The sequence below is a fragment of the Mustela nivalis genome (genome assembly GCF_964662115.1).
Source record: "Mustela nivalis genome assembly, chromosome: 9".
NCBI lineage: Eukaryota > Metazoa > Chordata > Mammalia > Carnivora > Mustelidae > Mustela > Mustela nivalis.
In genome coordinates, this window is record NC_139028.1 from 115,969,902 (window position 1) to 115,991,089 (window position 21,188).

General features: G+C 59.7%; 1 protein-coding gene and 1 long non-coding RNA gene across 16 annotated transcripts in view; one reads left to right on the plus strand and one right to left on the minus strand.

Annotated features, from left to right (window-relative positions):
* Positions 1 to 21,188, minus strand: part of LOC309873351 (mas-related G-protein coupled receptor member F) — a 22,593-nt gene continuing 1,405 nt past the window's right edge. For 6 of the 14 annotated variants that reach the window (XM_082748848.1, XM_082748845.1, XM_082748840.1 and 3 more), the window contains exons 3-4: positions 18,538 to 18,651; positions 1 to 1,667 (exon numbers count right to left, since the gene is read on the minus strand). In XM_082748848.1, the coding sequence (XP_082604974.1) occupies positions 722 to 1,667; positions 18,538 to 18,651 (1,060 nt within the window). In that variant the 3' untranslated portion in view covers positions 1 to 721. Of the gene's footprint in view, positions 1,668 to 7,733; positions 7,958 to 13,846; positions 18,394 to 18,537; positions 18,652 to 18,783; positions 18,883 to 20,380; positions 20,595 to 20,872; positions 21,066 to 21,188 lie in introns of those variants that run through there. The other 8 variants (XM_082748851.1, XM_082748850.1, XM_082748841.1 and 5 more) reach the window with 7 other exon arrangements.
* The window catches only part of LOC309873352, a 21,952-nt gene continuing 10,421 nt past the window's right edge, over positions 9,658 to 21,188 (plus strand). Inside the window, exon 1 of one of the 2 annotated variants that reach the window (XR_014316305.1) lies at positions 9,658 to 9,737. This is a non-coding gene — a long non-coding RNA (uncharacterized lncRNA). Of the gene's footprint in view, positions 9,738 to 19,117; positions 20,402 to 21,188 lie in introns of those variants that run through there. The other variant, XR_014316306.1, reaches the window with a different exon arrangement.

Below are 21,188 nucleotides of genomic sequence, written 5' to 3' on the forward strand. Positions count from 1 at the left end.
GCCCCTGCCTCCTGGGCACAGTCCCATCAAGATCTGTTGTGCATCTCCAGGGGGTCAGCAGGGGCTCTCCTGGTTCCAGGGCAGCCTCCTGGAGCAAAGCAAACAGACCTGCCGTGGTTGCCAGGTGTGGTGCTGCACAGCAACCCGAAGGCAAAGGTCAGGGGTCAAGCGCTGTCCTGGGCCAGGTGGAGGACGAGGCTTACGGCCAGTGGGTTTGGTCAGTGGTGGACATGGCTGGCCAAGGACTGCAGTCATGGAAGGGGTCAGCAGGACCCCTGGTGGAAGGCAGACCATGGGCATCCCCCTGGTGGTCAGCTGATGCCACCAGCATGTGCCCAAGGACCAGCATCAGGCCAGAAAGTCACAGGACCCACACCCTGCCTCCTGCACAAAGATGTCCTTGGAGGGGAGCAGGAGGCTTGGAGAATGTGCTTCCGCATTCACATGGAAGCAGGCTACCCACCCACAGAGCCTGGGGGACAATCAGGTTCCACAGGCCAGGCCTCAGCGAAGGAGAGCCCTGTGACACCCAGGAAAAATTGCATTTTGTCTTCCCAGCTGAGTCCCATTGTGAGAGCCAGACCACATCAAGGCATGGGGGGCTTTGGCCTAGAAGAAAGAGACCCCAACAGGGCAAGGGGCAAGGCTCTGGGGCTGTTAACAGCAGGCCAGACAGACACTGGGCAGGGAAGGCATGCAGATCCCCGGGGCGCCCAGGCTCTCAGGCCCCCAGCTCGTTGGTGCTGGGGGGGGGTGTCTCCCTCCCCTCCCCGTCAGGCTCCTCCCTCAGCACCCTGCGGAGTATGGCCCCCGGGGACTCCCGCAAGCACCAGTGTCCCTGGCTGCCCACCACGAAGTAGATGACAGGATTGGCACTGCTGCTCAGGGCCGAGGAGAGGCATGCCATGTGGTGGAAAAGAGTCTTCTGATTCTGGGGCAGGTCCAGCCAATAGAGGAAGAACCAGCTGATGCCGAGAGGCAGGGCGCAGATGAGGAACATCGTGACAGAGGCCAGGATGACCACGTACAGCCGTGTGGGCTGCGGCCGCCCCCACTCCTGTGAGCTCCTCCGCACCCGCACGAAGAGGGTCACGCTGGACAGGGTCATCACTGGGGTGAAGATCCCCATGATGAGGAAACTGAAGACGGAGTCCACCGTGTAACACTGCCTTAGGCTGAACCAGAACTCCCTGCAGAAGAGTGAGACCAGCACGTTCATCAGGAGGGACAGCACCCAGAGCAGGGCACACACCACGGCTGACAGGTGCCGGGGCCGGCGACACTTGTACCAGATGGGGAAGAGGACAGACAGGCAGCGCTGCGTGCTGATGGCCGTCAGGAGGGTCAGGCTGGTGGTGTAGGTGAAGGACCTCGCTCTCTCCATCACCTCATAGGCCAGCAGGGTCAGGTCGAGAGAGAGGGTGACGGCCGTGCAGAGGAGGAAGAGGAAGTCCGCCACGGCCAGGTGGAGGATGTATGTGCAGAACGGGGTCGTCTGCCCCGGGCAGCTCAGCAGCCAGACCACCAGGCCATTGCCCATCATGCCGCACACGCAGACGGACGTGGCCAGGATGCTCAGCACCTCGGCAGCGGTGTCCGGTGTGTTTATCATGGAGTCATTTTGGGAGAGTATCTGGGCATAGGAGTCCGCTATAATCCCGTTCATCCTGTGGAAAGAATATGGACCGACTTGAGGTTCTGTGTTGCTGGAGCCCCAAGGGGCTTCTTGGGGCCCCACACCCCAACTGTCCAGTTTCAGGGCTTTCTCCTGGGTTCTGTTTATAAGAAACATAACCAGGAGGGGCACCTGGGTGGCTCAGTGGGTTAAAGCCTCTGCCTTTGGCTCAGGTCATGGTCCCAGAGTCCTGGGATCGAGCCCCGCAGGGAGCCTGCTTCCCCCTCTCTCTCTGCCTACTTGTGATCTCTGTCTGTCAAATTAATAAATAAAATCTTTAAAAGAAAAAAAAAAAAGAAACATAACCAGGAGGCTTAGCCCATTCCCTGCTTTCCTGGTTCCCATCCCGCCAACTCTGCCAGCCCTGCTGTGATATACCCCAAGTTGTTCTAAACATCCTTTGTCAAGTGAAGAGGTTCTCTTGCATTTTGAGTTTATTATTATTCTTTTTTAATCATGAAGAAGTATTGACTTTTATCAAAGGCTTTCTTTTCGCTCTTGACTTACCAAGTTCCCTTTACACATGAGACCCTTAAAACTCTGTTCTGGCTTCTCTGTCCTACATACTGCTTTTATGGGCATGTGTGTTTAAAATATGTAAGTGGTTTGGTGTGAGCTCTGGTGCGGTGTGGCTGACAGCCACTCAGTACTCGTTCTGTGCCCTTTTCATGATGTTTCATCCTCCAGGGAGACCACTGAGCTCTGGCTGGTTTCCCCCTTCCAGAGAGCATCTTCAGGCATAAAGCTGGGGTGATCACAGGGCTCATCTCTTCTGTTTCCCTTTTCTTGGAGTTCACACTCCGGGGATGCCTCTTGTCCAGTATCTGAACACAGCTGAGTCTTCTGTTTTCTCCAGTTTTCTGGTTGTTGACCGTGGGAGGGCTGGTCCCGTACCAGTTCCTCCCTTGTGGCTAGACACAGAAATGCCTCTGATGTATTTTCCTCTTGATCATTGCTGGTGTGGAGGAACCCTGTTGATTCTTGTAGTTTTTATTAATCAGGCAAATGTCCTAATATAGCAGACCATACCTATCCATTTTTCTGTTGACAAGTTTGATTTTCTTATCCCTCTAATTTCTTTTTCATGTCTTATAGCATAGCCCAGAACATCTAGTCGTCTGCTGAGCACTGGTTGCAGTCAGGTGTGTTTATCTTCTCCCTAAACTTCAAGTTTCTCTATCAGATGTGATGGTTACTCTGAGTTTGTGGTATTACCTTTGATCAGGGTGAGAAAATTCCCTTCCTGGTTGTCTGAGAGTTTTTATCATAAATGATGGAATTGATCACAATTATTTTTCTGCATCTACTTAATACCTTTCTTTTTTTCCTCCCTTTGTCTCTTTATGTGGTGGATCTATAGTGGTACGTTTTCTGGTATTTACTCCTTGTTACATTTTTAGGATAGACCATTTCTATTTGCTCTGGTCACTCCCTTTTCCCCTCAGGTATCCTGGTTTTATTTAGAAAATGTCCCCCCATGTTCATAAATGAAATTAGCCTATAATTTTCCCCTCTTGTACTATCCTTGTTTGTTTTTTATTTCAAAGATGTAAGATTATACTGGTTGCATAAAATGACTTGAAGAGATTGCCTTTTTTCTCTACCTTCTGGAACAATTTGTAGCATGTAAGGATTATCTTTCTTTGAAGATTTGGCAGAAGGTAAAACCATCTGGTCAGGTTATTTTTATGTGATTGTTAGGAGACAGGCATGGCTTTGTGAAAAGAAAATTACAAGTGCAACTATATAATAGGTTTAATCAGATTTTGAATCTCTTCTTGAGTTAGAGTAGGTGATGTTATTTTTCTGGGTAATTCTTCATGCTTATGGTTTCACATTTATTGGTAGATACTGTAAATAATCTACACAATATTCCCTTATAATTTTTAAAGCCCTAATTCAATCTTCCATTTTAAATTTGTGTGCTCACTTCTTTTTTTAAAAAATCAGTTTGCTAGAGGCTCAGTTTTACGAGAACTTTTTCTTAAACGTCTCTATTGTTTCTAGATTTCCGTTTTATTTATTTATTTATTTAAAAGATTTTATTTATTTATTTGACAGAGAGAAATCACAAGTAGGCAGAGAGGCAGGCAGAGAGAGAGGAGGAAGCAGGCTCCCTGCAGAGCAGAGAGTCTGATTCCGGACTCGATCCCAGGAGCCTGGGATCATGACCCGAGCCAAAGGCAGAGGCTTTAACCCACTGAGCCACCCCACTGAGCCACCCAGGCACCCTCCAGTTTTCTGTTTTAAAAAAAGATTTTATTTATTTATTTGAGAGAAAATGAGAGAGCATGAACAGGGAGGAGAGGGAGAAACAGGCTCTCTGCAAACAGGGAGCCCAACGTGGGACTCGATCCCAGGTCCCTGGGATCATGACCTGAACTGAAGGCAGACGCTTAACTCACTGAGCCACCCAGGCACCCCCGGTTCCAATTTTAATTGATGCTTTTACTTCTTTTACTTTCTTTGGATTTACCTTGTGATTGTTTTTCAGCTTCTTGTGTTGAACTGCTAGGCAACTGTCAAAATTTCTCTTTCTAAGGGGCATTTTGGGCTCTGGATGACTCCTAAGTATTTCTTTAGCTGTTTCATGCATTTTGGTATATAGTGTCTTCATTGGTGTTCATGCCTAAATATTTTAATGTTGAAAACCACTGAAAATACGTAAAATTTATATTTCCATAAATTTGTTACAGATATTATTTCATAGCACTACGAATATTTTTATCTGCCACAAATAAGTTTTGTCATTTTCTCTTCGGCTTTTGGAATCTTTGTTAAGTGGGGACAAATCTGAGATGATCATGCCGTCCCTGTCAAGTGTACCTTTTATGTCGTGGCCTTCTTCACTTTATTTTTTATCTATTTATGAGAGTGAGGGAGAGAGAGAGGGAAAGAGCGCACAAGCCAGGCAGAGAGGCAGTGGGAAAGGGAGAGCCAGACTCCCCGCTGAGCAGGGAGCCTGATGGGGAGCTCCGTCTCTGGACCCTGGGATCATGACCTGAAACTAAAGCAAATACTTAACCGACTGAGCCATCCAGGCGCCCCAGGCCTCTTCACTTTCAATGCTGAGATCTGCTACCAGGATTTGGCCTTGGTTTCTGTTGGTATCCACAGGGTGTCACTGGTCCAGGAGCAGGTCTGTGGTGGGGTTCATGGGTCGGAGATGTGGCATCGTGCAGACGTTTGTAAATTCCGACTCTGTTACCATGAATGCTGCAAATCTGGGGCTTTAGTTCCTGAAATTGGTGCCCGACTCAGCTCACGCACCCTTCCCCCACAGTCTCAGGCAGGGGGGGAGGCTCCTGAGGGCATTCTGTGCAGAAAGCTGCTTGTCTAAGCAGCAGGGAGCTCCTGGACTTGGCCTTGTGGAGCCCCCTCTGCTCCAGCTCCAAGGGACTTCCCAGCCCCACAGCCCTTCCTCATCCCCACCCCACCTAAGCCCCATCTGATGTTCTCTGGGCCACCGGCGTCACTCTAGGACCCAGAGATTTCCTACCTCTCCAGGGCTGGGTAGGAGGGCGATTATGTTTTCTCCCCAGTTTCTGGGCATCCACAGTGGGAGGGTGGGACCATGACCCACACAGCCTCCATAGGTGCCCTGTCCTCACAGTCAGGAGTCCCTCCCGCAGGATCCACAGATGTTTAAGTAACATTGATCAAACTTCTACTATGTGCCGGGTACCTACATGGTGCTCTGTGTCCCCCGGGGTAGATGATAGCATATGGACATGCGCGGAACACATGTCCGCACCCAGGAGCACAGATGCACACACAGATAGTACAGATAGACATAGAAACACAGTATAGATGCACAGCAGTGGCCAGGACACTCACGGTCCAGGGTGGGGGGTGTACAATAGACATGATTATCCCCTGGCCCCCGGGGGGTACATAAGAAGGCAGGGACCTGCTGGAAGGTGCTGAGGTTGGAGGGCGGCAGGGAGAGGCTCGGTGGAGAGGCTGCTATGAGAGACCCATTGCTGTCTGTGCAGGGGGCTGGGACCCTGCTCCCTGGCCCCTCCCCAGCCAGCGGAACCCTTTACACACCGCCCTCCCGAGCCACTAGTGATTGGTCCCCGCCCAGTGCCAGGCTCAGCGAAGGAGTGTCCTCGAAGCCCCACGCTAAGTAAGGAATGTGTGGGCCGCTCTCCAGGGATGGAGGACGCGGGTGGCACCTGCTCCTCGGGCAGGGCGGGATGCACAAGGTCACCCTGTGGGCCGACTGACCCCCCCAGTCCAGTGCCCCACCCCACCTCTGAGTGCATGTAGTGCCCCCCGACCCTCTGCTCTGGTCAGGGTCGCAGAAGCCTGGACAGGGGCCCTCCGCACACCTGGGCTGCTTCTCAGCTGTCACCTGATACCCCGCTGATGGGGACAGAGGGCGGACCAGGCCAGGGCTATTCTGGGTCCTGGGCTAGAGACCTTCCCGGGGATGCTGCTCGAAGGGGAGGCCATCGACAAGCAAGACTATGCAGCTTTCGGGGTGGGAACTTCCAGAGGGGCTGACAGCTGCCGGGAGAGCAGCTTTAGTAGCCAAGCGGCAGTGGGGACAGAGCGCGTGGAGGGACAACGGGTGTGCTGCAGGCGCGGCGGCTCCCTAGACCCCTCCAAAGGGGCGGCTCTCAGCAACAGAGACCCCCAGATGTGCCGAGGAGGCAGCTGTGGAGGCAGGGGTGTGGGTGACCCTTTGAAGGGGTGTGTTGTAGTGGGCAGGGGGGAGGCGAGGGTAGAGAAATGGGACCAGGGACGGAGGACCCAAACGGGAGCTGCTCAGCAGAGGGAGACCTGAGGGCGCAGGCGCGGTCACGGCTGCAGGGGGGCGGGGGGAGTGCGCCTGGGGGCAGAGTCGGTACCGCGGGCAAGCGGCCTGGGAGCTGGGCACTGCCCAGGAGAGACGGGAGAAGCGGGGAGCCCACCAAGCTTGCGGGACCCCATGCGGGAAGGTTCCTCTTTTCCAGTGAAAGAAGGAAGAAGAGGGGAGGGGTGTGGGGGGCTGGGGGAGGGGGCCTCCTCCTGACAGCTATGGGCCCAACTGTGTCCCCCTCAGTGATCTGTTGAGGCACCAAGCCGCTGCGCTCCTCTCAGAGGTGGGCCTGTACGAGGTGTTCAAGGTGAAAGGATCTGATCCGGAGGGCGGGTGGTGATCTGGTAAGACCAATGCACTTCTGAGACGAGCTGCTGGAGCCTACTCTCCTCCCCCGCTGCCTCCCCTCTGCTGGGCTCTTCCCTGAGGCCCCCACTCCCTCCGACTCTGAGCTACGAGGGTTGTCACTGGGCCTGTGAGCCCCTCGGGCAGGCCAGCATCGGACTAGAGCCCCTCCACGCCCTCCCCGCCCTGGGCCCAGGCCTGCACGTAGCCAGTGCTCAGTGATCACACGTGAAAGGTGATGGTTTAGAAGACGGTGCCTGTCGAGTTAGCTGTAGGATGCCTGTCTTCAGAAGCCTTGTTTGAATTTCTGTCTACCTCACCTGACGCCTTCGGGAAATGTCATTTCTAGCTAATACGGTCCATCTCTCCTTGTCCTTTAAACGTTTAAAAGGTCACCTAGATGAGATAGTAAAACAGTCTCCTTTAAAAGGTCTGAGGGTCAAGAGGACGTAGGTTTTGCTATGCCCTCATGCTGCCTCCCAGTGTTAACGGTGGGATCACACCCTTGACGGATTTTTTTTCTGTGCATTTCCATATAACGTTTTTACAGAAATGAAAACCTATGACTTGCTGCTTTCCCCAAAACAAAGTGAATGTCTTCTTCAGTTGTGCTCACCTGACACCTGTATGTCCCTCCTTTGTCCTGGCCTGGCTGTCACCACTGATGGGGGCTCCCATGTGGCTGGCCCCTTGGGGGTGATCTGAACCACTTTAAATATGGTTGTGAGCTAGGCTTCTGTTGTCCGTTTTATTTGGAAGATGCCAGCTCGGGGAAGTTGAGGCACCTCCCGGGCCATCCAGCCATGTCTGGCTGAACAGGGACTCTCGCCCCGGGGTTGTTGCTAGGCACCACCCATCACCACCATGCTCTCCTCCACCCAGAGAGTAAAAATGTGAGGCTCCTACCTGCTCCCGACATGGTGCTCAGTCCTCCGGGGAAGGGTGACCGGGCTCTGGTGCCTAACTCCAACGCCTGGAGGCAGCTCCACTGGCTCCATGCCCCCGAGCTGCTCCGGCCCAGTCCCTGCTCCCGGCTCTGCAGGGCTTCTCCCAGCTCGCCTTGGCTGCTCCCCACCCTGGCCTCACAGGAGTCCTGTCCCTGGGATGCCTTCACTCTGCTCTCTGAGATGCTGGAAGGGGAGCTTGAGGCATAAATACAGGAAGGCACCCACCCCACCCAGGAGGCCTGCAGACAAGCTGGCTGGGGACTAATGGACCTAGCTGGGTGTGGGCTCTCAGGCTGCCCATCTAGGCTGGGGGATGCCTTTCAGGGAAATGAGAATAAGGCTGGGGGCCGTGAGGAGCTGCGGGAGTGTTCACGCCCTTCCTGTGCCATCCTGGCCGTGTCTCCCTGCCTGAAGGCCATCTGGGACAGCCAAAGAGGCCTCAGAGCATCAGCAGGCCCTATCATCTCGGCGTTAACATAGCGCTGTGCAGGAAAGAGGGTCTCTTGTGGGCCGGGAGAGGCCATTAGGTCGACACAGCCCTCTGCATGGAGAGATGCTCTGGCTAATGGACCTGCCCAGGGCTCTGCTTGCTGAGGGGCGGAGAGGAAGGAGCCTGGACCCTGGACTCCAGAGCCCCATTTCAAGTCTGAGTTTGTCCGCCTATTAGCTGGGGAGCTTGGTGGTTTAGGGGACCCCTCTGAGCATCCGAGGCCTCACTGAAATTCACGGAGCCCCTTCCGGTCTCTCTCAACAGCTCGAGTACAGCGCTCGAGGCAAGAGAGAGGGAATCACTCTGACCTCCGTCGGTGACCTTTCCCCGCGCAGGCTGAACCCACTTTCCTGCCTGGGAATTCACGAGTCCTCTACAACTGAGCCCTCTCCAGGTTCGGATGGAGGCTGACCTCACGGCTGTGTAGCCTGGCGGTCCGATGCCCCGCGGGACATGGTGGCTGCTTGGGGTCTACACGCGTTGACTGACGGGTGGCTGGGGCCTGGGGCTGCCGTGCCCACCCTCATGCCCGGTCCTGGACGTGAAGGAGAGGTCGGTGTGGGAGACCTCTGGCCTCAGCTTTGGGAAGACACGTGAGTGAAGAGAGGAGAGGCACGAAGCTCCGATGTCGAAGTGTCACCAACGCCCCACGTCATGGACAGGTGACGGAGGACAGAGAGACCCCACTGTGCTCATGGGTGTCCCCAGGGGACACAGAGCATCCTCATGTCAGAAGAGCAGCTCGGACCGTCCCAGGCTCTTACTCTGGGCTTGCCGAGCCGGGGTGGTGGACGTCTTACCCCGAGGAGGTAACACCTAGCCTGAGAAGGGGCGGGGACACAGGTGACCCAGGAAGACACGGGCTTCCTGGCAGGAGCTGTCTCGTTCGGGCACCTTCTGTGGCTCACATTTCCCGACTAGTGACAGGTGAGGGACAGAGTCCCTGGAATCAGGGGCCCGGATCCAGCTGTTCCCCGCCCGCGACCGCACCCCGACTTCTCAGCGACAGGAGCCAATCCGGTTCCAGTGTGGGCCCGTGCGTGCGCGTGCCTGGGCACGGTTGTCCGCGTGCATGAGTTCGTGCGTGCGCGGGGACGATTGTACGCGTGGGTGAGTTGGTGCGCGTGCGTGAGGAGTTCGTGCGCGTGCGCATGAGTGCGCGCGCCTGAGTGCGTGCGCCTGCGCGCTTCAGTGCGGCTTCTGTCACGTGCCGCCCAGGAGCCTAACCCGAGGGGAACCCGGGACCCGGAGGAGGCGCCGGCTTGGGTCGTGCTGGTGACACGGCGAGGACCGGCAGACCCCACGGGCCACCCGAGGCCGCGGGCGTCAGCCTTGGACGGCGGCTGCGGTGCGCCCTGGCTGAGCCGCGCCCGCCCCGCGCAGCCGGGCCCCGCTGCGGTCGGGCGTGGAGCGCGCGGTGCGCCGCCTTCCCGCGTGGGACTCTGGAGATCCGCGCTTGCTCCTCCGGGGATGGTGAGTGTGGCCCGCGGCGGCCCTGGAGGGCGAGTCTGGCCGAGGGGCGGACCGCCCCCGGGGCCTGGGCCCAGGGCTGGGGAGGCGGGCCCCGGAGTGGACTTCGGGTCCTGTGTCTTGGGTAGGGGGAGCGCACGTTCCGGTGGCAGCCCTGGGAATGGTCGGCGGGAGGGAAGCGCCTGCTGGGAACCGCTGATGGAGCTCCGCGGTAGGGCAGTGGGTGGGCTTCCGAGACACCCGCCCCTCCGCACCCCCGCCCCGGGCCGACCAGACTCGTTTCTGTGACTTATCACGGGCTGTGCAGATCGGCCGGGAGCGACCTCGAGTGGCCTAAAGCACAGGGGTGCGGGGCGGGGGTGGGGGCCTGGGACTCTGGGGCGCTAGGACATTCTTGGGGCGGTGTGATGGAAATGTTCTTCGGCGAGGACACAGACGTTCCTCGCAGCGATTTGGTGAGGTCGCGAGTGTGCATACGTGTGTCAGAGATCATCGACTGCGTTAACAGTTCATTTCATTGTGCCTAATGTCAACCGCAAGAATTTTCTTTTCTTTTCTTTTTTTTTTGGACGAAATCTGCCCAAGTAGGTGAGCCTTCTCCCAAATTGCCAGGAAGCTTGGCGCTGGCATTCTGACTCGCTGCGGCGGACTTTTCCATGAACTTTTGTTCTGTTGTCTCCAGCCCCCAGTGGCCTCAGATACAGGACTTCCGCGCTCGCATTCCGAGTTGCCCTGAAGCAACAGGGCGGATGGAGTGATCTCTGCGCCGGGTTTTGGTAGCTCCCTGGTCTGGTCACGCACGTCTGTAAGAGCACCTTTCCTTGGGCTGGGCTTCTTCCCATCCGGGGAGAGGTGACTGTTAATGGACCCACCCCTTCATCCCACCTTCTAGATGGATCCCGCGGCTCCTGGAAAAGACGGGGTGTCTTGGCAGAGGATTCTAGACCAAGACGTGCACATGTAAAAGGATCTCAGGCTTCAGAATTCTGGCCCCAAAGAGAAAACTCGGTTATCTCACAAGCACAGCCGGCAGGGGGTGGGAGCCAGCAAGGCCGATGCCAGAGAGGCGTTTCTGTTTGGTCTTACGGAGACAGGCCAGGAAGACGCAAAGAGGCCTCAGCTCTCAGGCTGTGTGTTGTGCTGTGTGCCGAGCACGAGTCCCCAGCCCGCTGCCTGCCCGCTTCATCTGCCAGCTGCCCAAGCCTGGGTTGCGCCCTCCTTTGGTCTCAGGCACTGGACTGTGGGCTCCAACAAGGCCGGTCTGGGTTGTCCTTGGACTGTGATGGGCCTGTCCTGTCTAGTCAGTGCGGCATCCCCGGGGCCCCTACTGCCGGTGCTTTGCTGGTGGCCACTGCCAGCGGCCTGGGTTCCAGGGCAAGCACGTGGCCACCAGAGCGGTGGGACAGTGACGGGGGCTCCACCCTGGGTTCGAGCAGCCTGTCCCTGGGAGCCCAGCTGTGCAGGTTAAATGAGCTGGTGGAGGTTTTAGCCCAGGGCCCACTGCACACAGCAGGTCCCCTGCGAATGGCAATCTGTGCCCTGCTCCCCAGGCTGGGATTGGTTCTTCCTTGTCCCTCCTTCCTGGCCACCCTGCTTTCTCTTAGAAGGGACACTCTGCCCCTGCTCCAGAGGCCTGTGCTGGATCTGTGAGAAAACCCAGGCCCACAGCTTCCGGGTGGCAGTACTCTGTCTCCCTGAGGCTTGCTCTTGACTTTGCACATTTGGCCCTGTTTCTTATGTGCATCCTCCAGGAGTGTGCTTGTCCAGACAGCGGTGGCGGGGGGGCACCGAAAGCAGGGCCCCACAGCCCTACCCTAGCGGCTCTGCAGTCCTCGCCCCGCGTATCTGGTGGTGGTAGCACGTTGTGCTTAGTAACAACTGGAGTGGCAGGGAGACCAGTGTTTGTTCCTCGTGGGGCCAGCTACGGGTTCCTTCGTAGGGATGGCGATATGCAGCCCCTGAATTCGACTCCTGCGCAGTGTTCAGGGGAGGGCGGTTAGACCCCTTGTTCCAGAGAGTTCCATGGTGGAGATCTGTGATGCTCGGGTCACTCTGCTTCCTGATTTTCCCAGACACCAGAAAGAAGGAGGCTGGGGTGGTCCCAGCTGAGCTGCCTTTGGTGGGGGACCACAGAGGCTTCTGTGCCCCACCCCTGCAGCCAGCTCCCTGGGCCCTTCTGTAACTCCATACCCAAGGTGGGAGGAGGAACGAGCCCTTCTCCTCTGCTCCCGCCTCTCCATGAGCACAGATGGGAGGCTGTCCGGGGTGGACAGGATGTGCCGGCAATCCCCATGTGGCTGGGGACTGGGTGGGGGAGGAGAGGCCTTACTCTCGGGGAAGACTGTAGGGATCCGCACCTGAGGAGGGTCCAGAGGCTGGGCAGGGCCGATCCTGGGGTTCACCCCCCACCCTCCCAGCCCGCTGCCCACTAAGCACGGCCAGATGTGTATTCTTGTGGGGCTCCAGCCCTTCCCCGATCTCCAGGTCCTGCAGTGAGTGAGGCTGCCCGCCCGCTCGCTGGGCTGGGTTCTGAGCTGCTGCAGCTGGGCCCAGGCAAGGAGGTCAGTTCATGCTCCCAGAGGGGTGGCGAGGGGTAGCTCCTGGCATTAGACTCAGGGCCAGAGGCCTAGGGTGGGAGCTCCTGAGGAAGAGGTGAACCTCCAGGGGCTCGGATTCACTGGGTCCCAAGACAGTGGCTCCTCAGAGGCTCCCTTGTCCGTCTTTAGGACTGGGCGGCATTTCTTTCCAGCGGAGGCTGCTGGCGGAAGCTTTCCCATTGAGTGGGTCCCGCCCCTCGTTCGTATCCTCAGGACCTGACTTGGCTTCTTTGAGTCCCCAGAAGTGTCAGAAGTGTCTCTGCTTTTTTTGGGATTCTTGGACTGGCTTTCAGGGTTGGAGGGATGGGCCAGGAGGTGGGGGGAGTGTGCGAGGCCGGGGCGGGTGCACCCCATGCGGGGAGTGGGAGAGGCTGGCGCCCCGGGCTCCGCTCTCTGAAGCTCTTCTGCCTCCAGACACTCGGGGTTCTCTCTCTGCAGAGCAGGGACCTTGATGGAGGAGCCTCTGGGCTTGTTGGAATGGGGAGCACAGGAGCAGAGGCCTGGAGAGGCCAGGAGGAGCGAGTCCACCACCTGGGGATTGGTTGCCAAGAAATGCATTTGGGGGTCAGCCCACCCCAGGGTGGTCCTTCAGCCCTTGCTCTGGGTTGACCAGGGTAAGGAAGAGCAAGTTCAGGGTCTGCAGGTGGAATACCAGGCACCACCTGGGCCAGCAGGAGAGGCTGGAGGTACCGCCGCACCCTGGGTGGGCCGGCTGGCGGTTCTGTTAGCCAGCTCCCTCCTAGCCCTCTCCCTGCTTTCTGCAGATGGGGGCCTTACCCCAGCCTGGGCCACTGGTGCCTCTGCCCTGGTCTGTCCTTGGGCCTATGTAATGAGCAGGTTCCCCCAGAGCTTCCCTGCCATGGGGCTGGGGTCCCAGGCTGGACACCTGGAGCCCAAGATAGGCCTCTTCGGGGACTGGTTGGAGGTGGGCAGGGGGCAGTCAGGGAGCCTCTGACCCAGCCCTAGTTGAGCTGTCTCTTGGGAGGGGCTCCAGCCTATTGCTGGGCATTGGGGAGGTACCAAGTTCAGGGAGGCCAGCCCCAGCCCCGCGTCAGAGAGGGTGGGAGAGGGAGGGGCATTCTGGACAGGTGGCAGGAGGAGAAGCAGCAGCCGTACCCAGGGGGCCTCTGTGTGGACACGCTGTGTTCCAGGACAGGACCTATATTAAGCAGCACATGGAAACTGTTTCCAGGGGGACCAGAGAGCCCTGAATGGGTGAGAAAGGGCATAGGCTTTAACCAAGAGGACAGGGCAGCTGACCAAAGCTCCATTAGGCAGAGGGGTGGTTACCCTACCAGGAGAGGGACCACTCCAGAGGTGTAGACGGACCATTTGGGAGAGGGAGCTCCCCAGAGGTGTAGACGGATCAGCCAGGAGAGGAGCACAAATGCCAGAGGACAGAGCAGGTCGGGTGGGTGGGGCATAGCTTGGGAAGGCGACCATCTGGGCTGTTCGTCGCCGACGGGGCCTCACTGTGGAGCAGGTGCAGACAGGACAGAAGGCAGGAAGCCTTGCTCAGTGCACGTTATAAAATGTTTATTGATATACATTTATTGTCTTCTATAAAACTTGCATTGGCTACACAGGGCCCCTGTGCTTGGAGGTGGCCTGGGGTGGCCAGGTAGAGCCAGGGCCCACTCCTGGGTGAGGACTGGAGCCCAGAGACTCCTGGACAGTGGGCCAAGGTTCGAGAACCAGGTGCACAGCAGCATGGACATGCTGTGCTCTGGGAGGCTGCCCAGGGCCTGGCCTGCAGGGAGTCGGAACTGAGAGTGACCTGCCCCAGCTGCCCGAGGCCGCTTCTCGTCTAGCTGCTTGCCATGACCGGAAACTCCCCCATCAAAGTCACCAAAGGATTCAGGGCAGGGATGTTGGGTGCAGAAGGATGGAACTACAAGGCAGGTTAGCCAGAACTCTCTTCCAGGTAGCACCGTCCGTTCAGCTTGGCTCGCCAGTACTGCCTTGAGGGGGCGGAAGGGAGCGAACAGGTGCCCTGACGGGGGCAGAGCTGCAGCCCCGCGGGGGAGCAGTGGTGCTGGCTACACTGCTTTCAAGGAGGCCTGATTGAAAGGGGTAGGAGGGGGAGGGGGCTGGCTGACCCCTCGTCCCCTCCTTTGCCGACCAGCTTCTGGCCACGGAGGAGAATGGCAGGGGAAGCTTGGCCCGGCCAGAAGGCCTGCATGTAGGTGGCTGCTCGGGCTCCTGGCCAGCCACCCCAGAGCCTCCAGCCCACGGAGAAGGAGGCACGAGGAGCCAGAGCAGACCTTCCGCCTTGCACCTGGGCCCTGTGGCCGCGGCCCAGCTCCTGTCTCGGCAGCAGAGGATCTCCGGAGGCTACGGCCCCTGCCGCCCAGCTGGCCCCTGCCTCTCAGGACGCGTTCCCGGTGGGGCACTGCATCTCCATGGTGACTGTGTTGGGCGTGCCGCCCCCGGCTTCCCCCAGCTCGGCGCCGTCCCGCAGGGCCCGCTGGAAGACCACCCGGAGAGGCTCCCACAGCCGCTGGGACTTGTCCCTCCCCGCCAGGAAGTAGACGACGGGCTTGGCGCTGCTGTGGATGCAGATGCAGAGGTCGGTGACGTACTCAGGGAAGGGGGCCGGGATCTGGAAGACCCAGAAGAGGAACCAGTCGATCCCCAGGTAGATGGAGGACACGAGAAACACGGACACCATGGCCAGGATGACGTGGTTGAGCTTGGCAGAGCGCTGGCGCCGCCGGGCCCGGCATTCCACGTGCAGGATGAGCAGCAGACAGGGCAGCACCATGAGCGGGCAGAAGACGAGGAACAGCAGGATGCCCAGGAAGGTGTCCATGCGCCCACAGGCGCTGCCGGAGCCCCGCGAGGCCAGGAACACGCAGCAGTAGTGGTGGACGCCGGTGACCAGGAGCGACAGGGTCCAGAGCAGGGCGCACACCACGGCCGACAGGCGCTTGGGCCGGCGGCGCCAGTACCAGACGGGGAAGACGACGGACAGGCAGCGCTCCGAGCTCACGGCGGGCAGGAGGCTCACGCCGGCCACGAACGTGCAGAGCCCCACGACCCTGGTCACGGCGCGGACGTAGTCGGCGAATGTGCCCAGGAAGCCGCCCGTGTTCAGGATGGAAAACACAGCCTTGCTGAAGAGGTAGCCGACATCGGCGCCGGCCAGGTGCAGGAAGTACACGGAGAAGGGGCTCCGCTTGATGGAGAAGCCGAAAAACCAGAGGACCAGCCCGTTGCCCACCAGGCCGCACAGACAGAGGAGCAGGAAGATGTAGTTCATGATGGCGGGCGGCGGCAGCATGGTGATCTGCTTGATGGTCAGGAAGCCGCGGCTGTAGAGCTCGGGGGCCTCACTCACGTCAGGACACATCTGGGCGGGTGCAGAGGGGGAGACACCTGTGATGCGGGCCGGGCCCCGCCCCCAGACCTGCACCTGTGTCCCAGCTGATCACGGGGGTGAAGCCAACGAACTGGCTGGAACTAGAGCAGAAGACAGCCTGCTCCCACCTAGTGCCCCTGCTCTGGGTCCCCAAGTCTGCAGCTCGCGGCCTGGAGGAGCCAGAGCAGAGACCGTCAGACAGAACAGAGGCCCGGGACGGCCCACCTGTGGGAAGAGACTCGTCCAGAGGTGTCTGTGTCACGAAAGATACGAACCACGGAAGCACCTTTCCAGGTTGAGGGACCGTGGTGAGCCATGGCCAGTAGATACGACACCTAGATTTCAGAGCGGCCCTACGGGTCCCTGAAGGCTGCTCGCGGGGTGACGGGGAAACGCTCGCCTGTGCCGGGGATCCTCGTGCTGCAGCAGCGTTAGATTTTCTGAGTCGGAAGATGCCCTGTGGCCCTGGACGGGAAGCTCCTTGTTCTCGGAGGCCCCAGGCTATTCGGGGGCAAAAGGGGGCTTGATGTCTGCAATTTACTTTCCAGCAGTTCTGGGAAAGAGTCTGTCTTGGGAGGCATCGAGAGAAAACACAGGCGCCAAAGGCCACCTGCTGGTGAAGGACACGCGCCTGCGCTGCACTGTCCGTGCAGATTTTCTGTGCATTTGCCAGTTTTCACACCAAAATGTGAAAATATTTATTTCAAAAAAGTAGAATAAAATAATTGAAAAGGTGGACCCTGGCCCTCACTGGAGTGGGAGCCTGTCCTGTCGCGGGATCAGAGAGACAGAGGGATGTAGAAGTGACCCCTGCAGGGCTGGGGTGACCTGGGTGTCTGGATCGTGAGGGATCTGGGTGTGGCCCAGCCCCCCCCCTCCGGGAGGTGGAGATTGTGGTGCTCTGGGGAGGCATTCTGATGCTCGAACAGTCTGGCCGACCGAGGGCACGGGACTATCTTGCCTGCAGGGTCTGGGCCGGGGATGAATGTGTGAACCTGGGCCCGGAGCAAGACACTGGTTTGGGGGGCGTGCACACAGCAGCACCTGTCCCGAGCACAGTGGCAGCTGCTCTGTCCAGCTGGTGGGTGCTGGGGGGCGGGAGGGGGGCAGCGGGCACGGGACCGTGGGCTGAGTGGCCCGTCCGTCATCCTTTCCCCCCTCCCCAGAGAAGCCAGGAAACCCTAGATCGTAATGTGAACTCCCCTGATCTTTAAATGTTCGCATTTAAAAACATCGTGTGGGCCAAACATCACACATCCACAAGCTGGATTCCTTCTCAGGCTGTCACTTTGACCTCCCATTCCAAGCGACAGGGCTGCGCAGAGCACAGGAGAGCACTCCCCTCCTTCGGCCGGGCAGACGTCACTAGTCCATCCGGCACTCCCTCCCACAGAGCCTGGGCCTGACACCCCCACCCTAGTCCCCGGCAGACCCCCCCCCCCCCCGTCAGGCGGGCTATCGGTTCCCATTGCTCAGGACTCTCCCCAAGAGGAAACAAACGGAAAGGTTTTTGAGGCTGGAACATTCCACCGCCTTCCAGATGGTCCTCAGCTTTGCCAGGTACCCCATAACGGGGGGAGGGGGTTCTGTCAAGGGAGTCTGCAAGCAGAGACTGGAGGTGTTGGCAAGACTTCGGGGAGACTGTGAGGTCCAGGCAAGCACGTGAAGGGGGTCTTCTATACCAGGCGCGCTTGTTGGCTCAGCATCTCTGTCCGTCAGCCTCCAAACCCCTTAGCTCGCTCTTTGCTCAGCCTTTCCTCTTGGTGGCTTTGACCACTTTGGGCCGCGGAGCAGTGGTCCCCAAGACCCAGTGCCCAGACAAGCCCACGCCGAGGGATCTCTCAGAGCTCCTCACAGGCAGGAAAAAGTCTGCAGTTCCCTCCCCTCCCCGGAGTCAGAGCGGGAGGGCTGGTGAGTCACTGGGCGTGTAGCTACCGCCCCAGCCACATGCGGCCTTGGAAAATGCCTGTTCTCAGCCCGGCCCCCCTCCCTGGGCTCTGCCTTTTCTCTGGGGATTTCTGGAGACTTCTCCCCAGCCGGTCCCATCTCTTCCTCCCGTGGCTGCTGCTCTACAGTGGTCACCAAGGGAGAAGACCAAGGGCCACAGGCCCTGGGCAAGAGTCCAGGCTCTGTTCCGACCTCTGGGCTCATCTCAGTCGAGGTACCGTGCTGTCGTGAGCCTCCGTTTTCTCTGATGTGGAGGAAGTTGTACCAGATGAACTCAGAAGGGCCTTCCAATGTGGAGCGAGCTTTGCCCAGGATTGAGAAGGGGGCTCCGGAGTTTTCCAGGAGCTCAGAGAAGTAGGGGGCTGGCAAGGGCAGAAGGGCTGGGTTGGCTTGATGCCTTGTTGGGGTCTTGGCCACAGCCGGTGCCGAAACGTAAACCATGACTACCAGACCCTGGCCTTCAGCAGCTTGGGCAGGGTGGCCCAGCGCCTGTGATGCTCTGTGGGGCCCATGGCTTCAGGGACGCCTTGGAGCCCGCTCCTCCGGGTCTCCTGGCAGGGCCTGGCCCTGGGATATAGCTGACCCCCATCTCTTCAGGGAAGAGACGGAACAAGGCTGCTCGAGGGAGAAACGGCTCACACAGGGTATGCACGGGGAAGGGATTTGAGGCTGCTGGGGATGCTGGTGACCGGGGGGCCCCTGGGAGCAGGGCTGGGGCACATCGCCCAGAGGGTCTCCTGCCCACCAGTGTGTCCTGAGACAGGGGATTGGTCTGCGTGGCAGAGTGCAGGGGGAGGGGACGCAGGGCTGAGCCCGCCTCTGCCACCCCACCCCTCCTCTGCCACCCCACCCTGCCCCACCGTGCCTGGAGCCCCCTCTGCTGCCCAGCAGCACTTGCCTTACTCCGGCTGCCCGGATGGGCCTCCCAGGAACAGTTCCCCACCATCTCCAGGCCTGGCGAGTCCAGACTTCTCGCGGCTCTGCTCTCTGTGCGCTGGCCCGCACACTTCTCCTGGCAAAGGCAGAAGGGGTGGCGTCAGGGCAGCCGTGTTCCCCACCCGCCTAGAAGGCCCCTCCACTTTCCAGCGCCCCTGCCCCAGCCCCCACAGCTGTCTCCTTAGAGGAAAGGCCAGCAAGCAAGCACCTGGCTGCCTGAGAGGTGGGCTGTGCGGGGACACAGGATGGTCCTGCGGGGTCCAGGGTGGGTCATGTCTGCACACACTGCCCCCTCCTGCCCAGGCTCACTGCCAAGATGCTCACTGCTGCTTGCTGGGGGAGAAGCCTCTGGCCTCACCCCTTTTTGCATGGTCTGTGTGATTTCTGAAGCCAGGTGGCTTTTGGGCAGTTATGCCCACGCGCATTGGCCTTGCACGTCCTTTGTGCCAGCCCACGGGGGCTCAGGGCTTCCCGGCAGGCAGTCCCAGCCGTAGGGTCAGGCCCCGTGTTTGTAACACGCTACGGTGCAGGGTCTTCCCACAGTAGGTGACTGCAAGGCAGGACAGCCTGGTCAGCCGTCAGCATCACTGACCCCACCATCACCCCTGGGACAGCGACTCTCAGCCAGGAGCCGGACACCACGCCAGCCAGCCAGTGGCTATTGCCCCCTGCGGTCCTTGTTACCGGCTAGGAAGCAGGGATCATCGTTCCCCTATGACAGGGCCTCCGAGGCTCAGGGAGGTGTGGCCACCTGCCCAGGGGTCCCCTCGGTAACACCTGTGCCCACTGTAGCCCGGGATATTTGCATATCGTTGAGCCCCGAGGGGCTGCAGAGGAAGAACAGGTGGAGGGAGTTGGCCAGGAGAGCCCCAAAGCAGCCCTGGCCCCAGGCCGGAGGAAGGGCAGCATACTCAGCGGCGGCCCCAGGTCAGGAGGCCTGGGAGGGGTGACAGCCACGGAGCGGGGCATCCCCGCCTGACGGAGATAGCTCCATCCTGGCCAGGCAGAGCTTCTGGCTCCATGTGCCCCAGGTCCCCTTTGAGTGGACTCCCGCTCCCCAATTTGAGCCCTGCCCCAGCAGACAAGCACGGAGCTGTCCCACTGTGTGGTTGGAGAAGCTGAGGCCAAGCTGTAGGCCACTGGCCATGCCCTCCTCCCCAGAGGGAACGCTGGGCTCCTCGGCCAGCATCCCCCAGAAGTTCTTCCCGGCCCGCCGTGGCACGTGTCCCTCCGCTCCCTGAGCCAGCGTGGGACCCAGGCAGGCGCTCCTGTCGTCTGGCGGGGAAGGGTGGCCAATGGCGGCCTGCGACCCCTCTCTCGGACAGCGCGGCCATGTGCCCCGTGGTGTGGGCAAGTGTGTGTGTGCCTGGCGTGTGGGTCACAGCGCGGCATGCGGTGACAGCGGGGCGGGAGCCCTTGTACTCCAGAGGACGTGGGCGTGTCCGGTGCGGGCCACTGAGTGCGCATCTAGAGCCCACACCCCCTCCAGCCGGGCCACTGGCCCAGCCGCCTTGGACGGGCCTTCCCTGCGCGCTGGGGCTTGCCCAAGCTCTGCCTGCCCACGGGCTACCGGCTTCGCCCCCGGCCTTGCTGGTTCCCTGTGCCCCCCGCTCACAGTGCTCCCAGTCCCCCTGGCGGTCCTCCTGGTTGGATGCCCCCCCCCCCGGGCCTGGGCCCTCGCGCATGTCCGGCCGCCAGCCTCGTTCGTCCTTTCTCCTCAGCCAGGTAGACCCCCCGCCAATACCCAGATGACCCCCAAGGGTGGCCAGCTGGGGCCAGGCATGAAGTAAGGGCCCCCAGCTCACCTCTGCGGGTCGCTTCCATGGGTAGGTGTCCCTAGTGTGTCTCTGAGCTTTTCTCCTGCCTTGCCTGGGGCAGTCCGAAGGGCTCGTGCCCCCTACAGAGATCTAGAAGCCAAGGGAGCCCAGAAGGGCTTTGAGAAGATACGTGTGCGACGTGTGTGTGGCACGTGTGTGAGCACGGGTGAGTGTGTGCGCTCCTCGGGCTGGGATCCGGCTTCTGCTAAAGCAGAGGGCAAAAGCTGCCGGCTCCGTGCACTTCTGACCCTCCCTCCCAAGCGCCAGGCCTCCGAGGGCTCTGGCCACCTGTCCACCTCCTCTTTCAGCCCACCTCCCCCAACCCGCCCCCACACTTGCCGGGGACAGGTGAGGCTGTCCTCCGGAAGGCCCAGGTGGGCATAGCCAGACTGCAAGCCCCCAACCCTTCTTCCCAGCCCCTCTGTTCCCAGCTGTCGCCGGCTGCGCCCCACCACAGGGAGGCTGGGGTCCCCTGCTCACGGCTCAGCTGGAGGAGGCTAATCTGGGGACACCAGGGGCTGTCTCCTGGGATCAGGATGGGATGCAGCTGCTCCGCCTTCTGTGCCCAAGCTCCACACCGCTGAAGGGCGGCCGTGCAGCGAGCTCGCTGGCGGGCATGGGAGAGCCCTCTCTCTGCGCTTGGGACGCGGCCGGCTGGGTGTTCCTTCCCGCCCTTCCAGAAAGCAGACTTGGATGGCTGGCGTGGGTGGGGGTGGGGACAGAGCGGCCCCCCCCCACCAGTCAGGAGGACAGAGCAGGAGTTGGGAGTAGAGGAGGGTGTGGGGGTCGGGCGCTG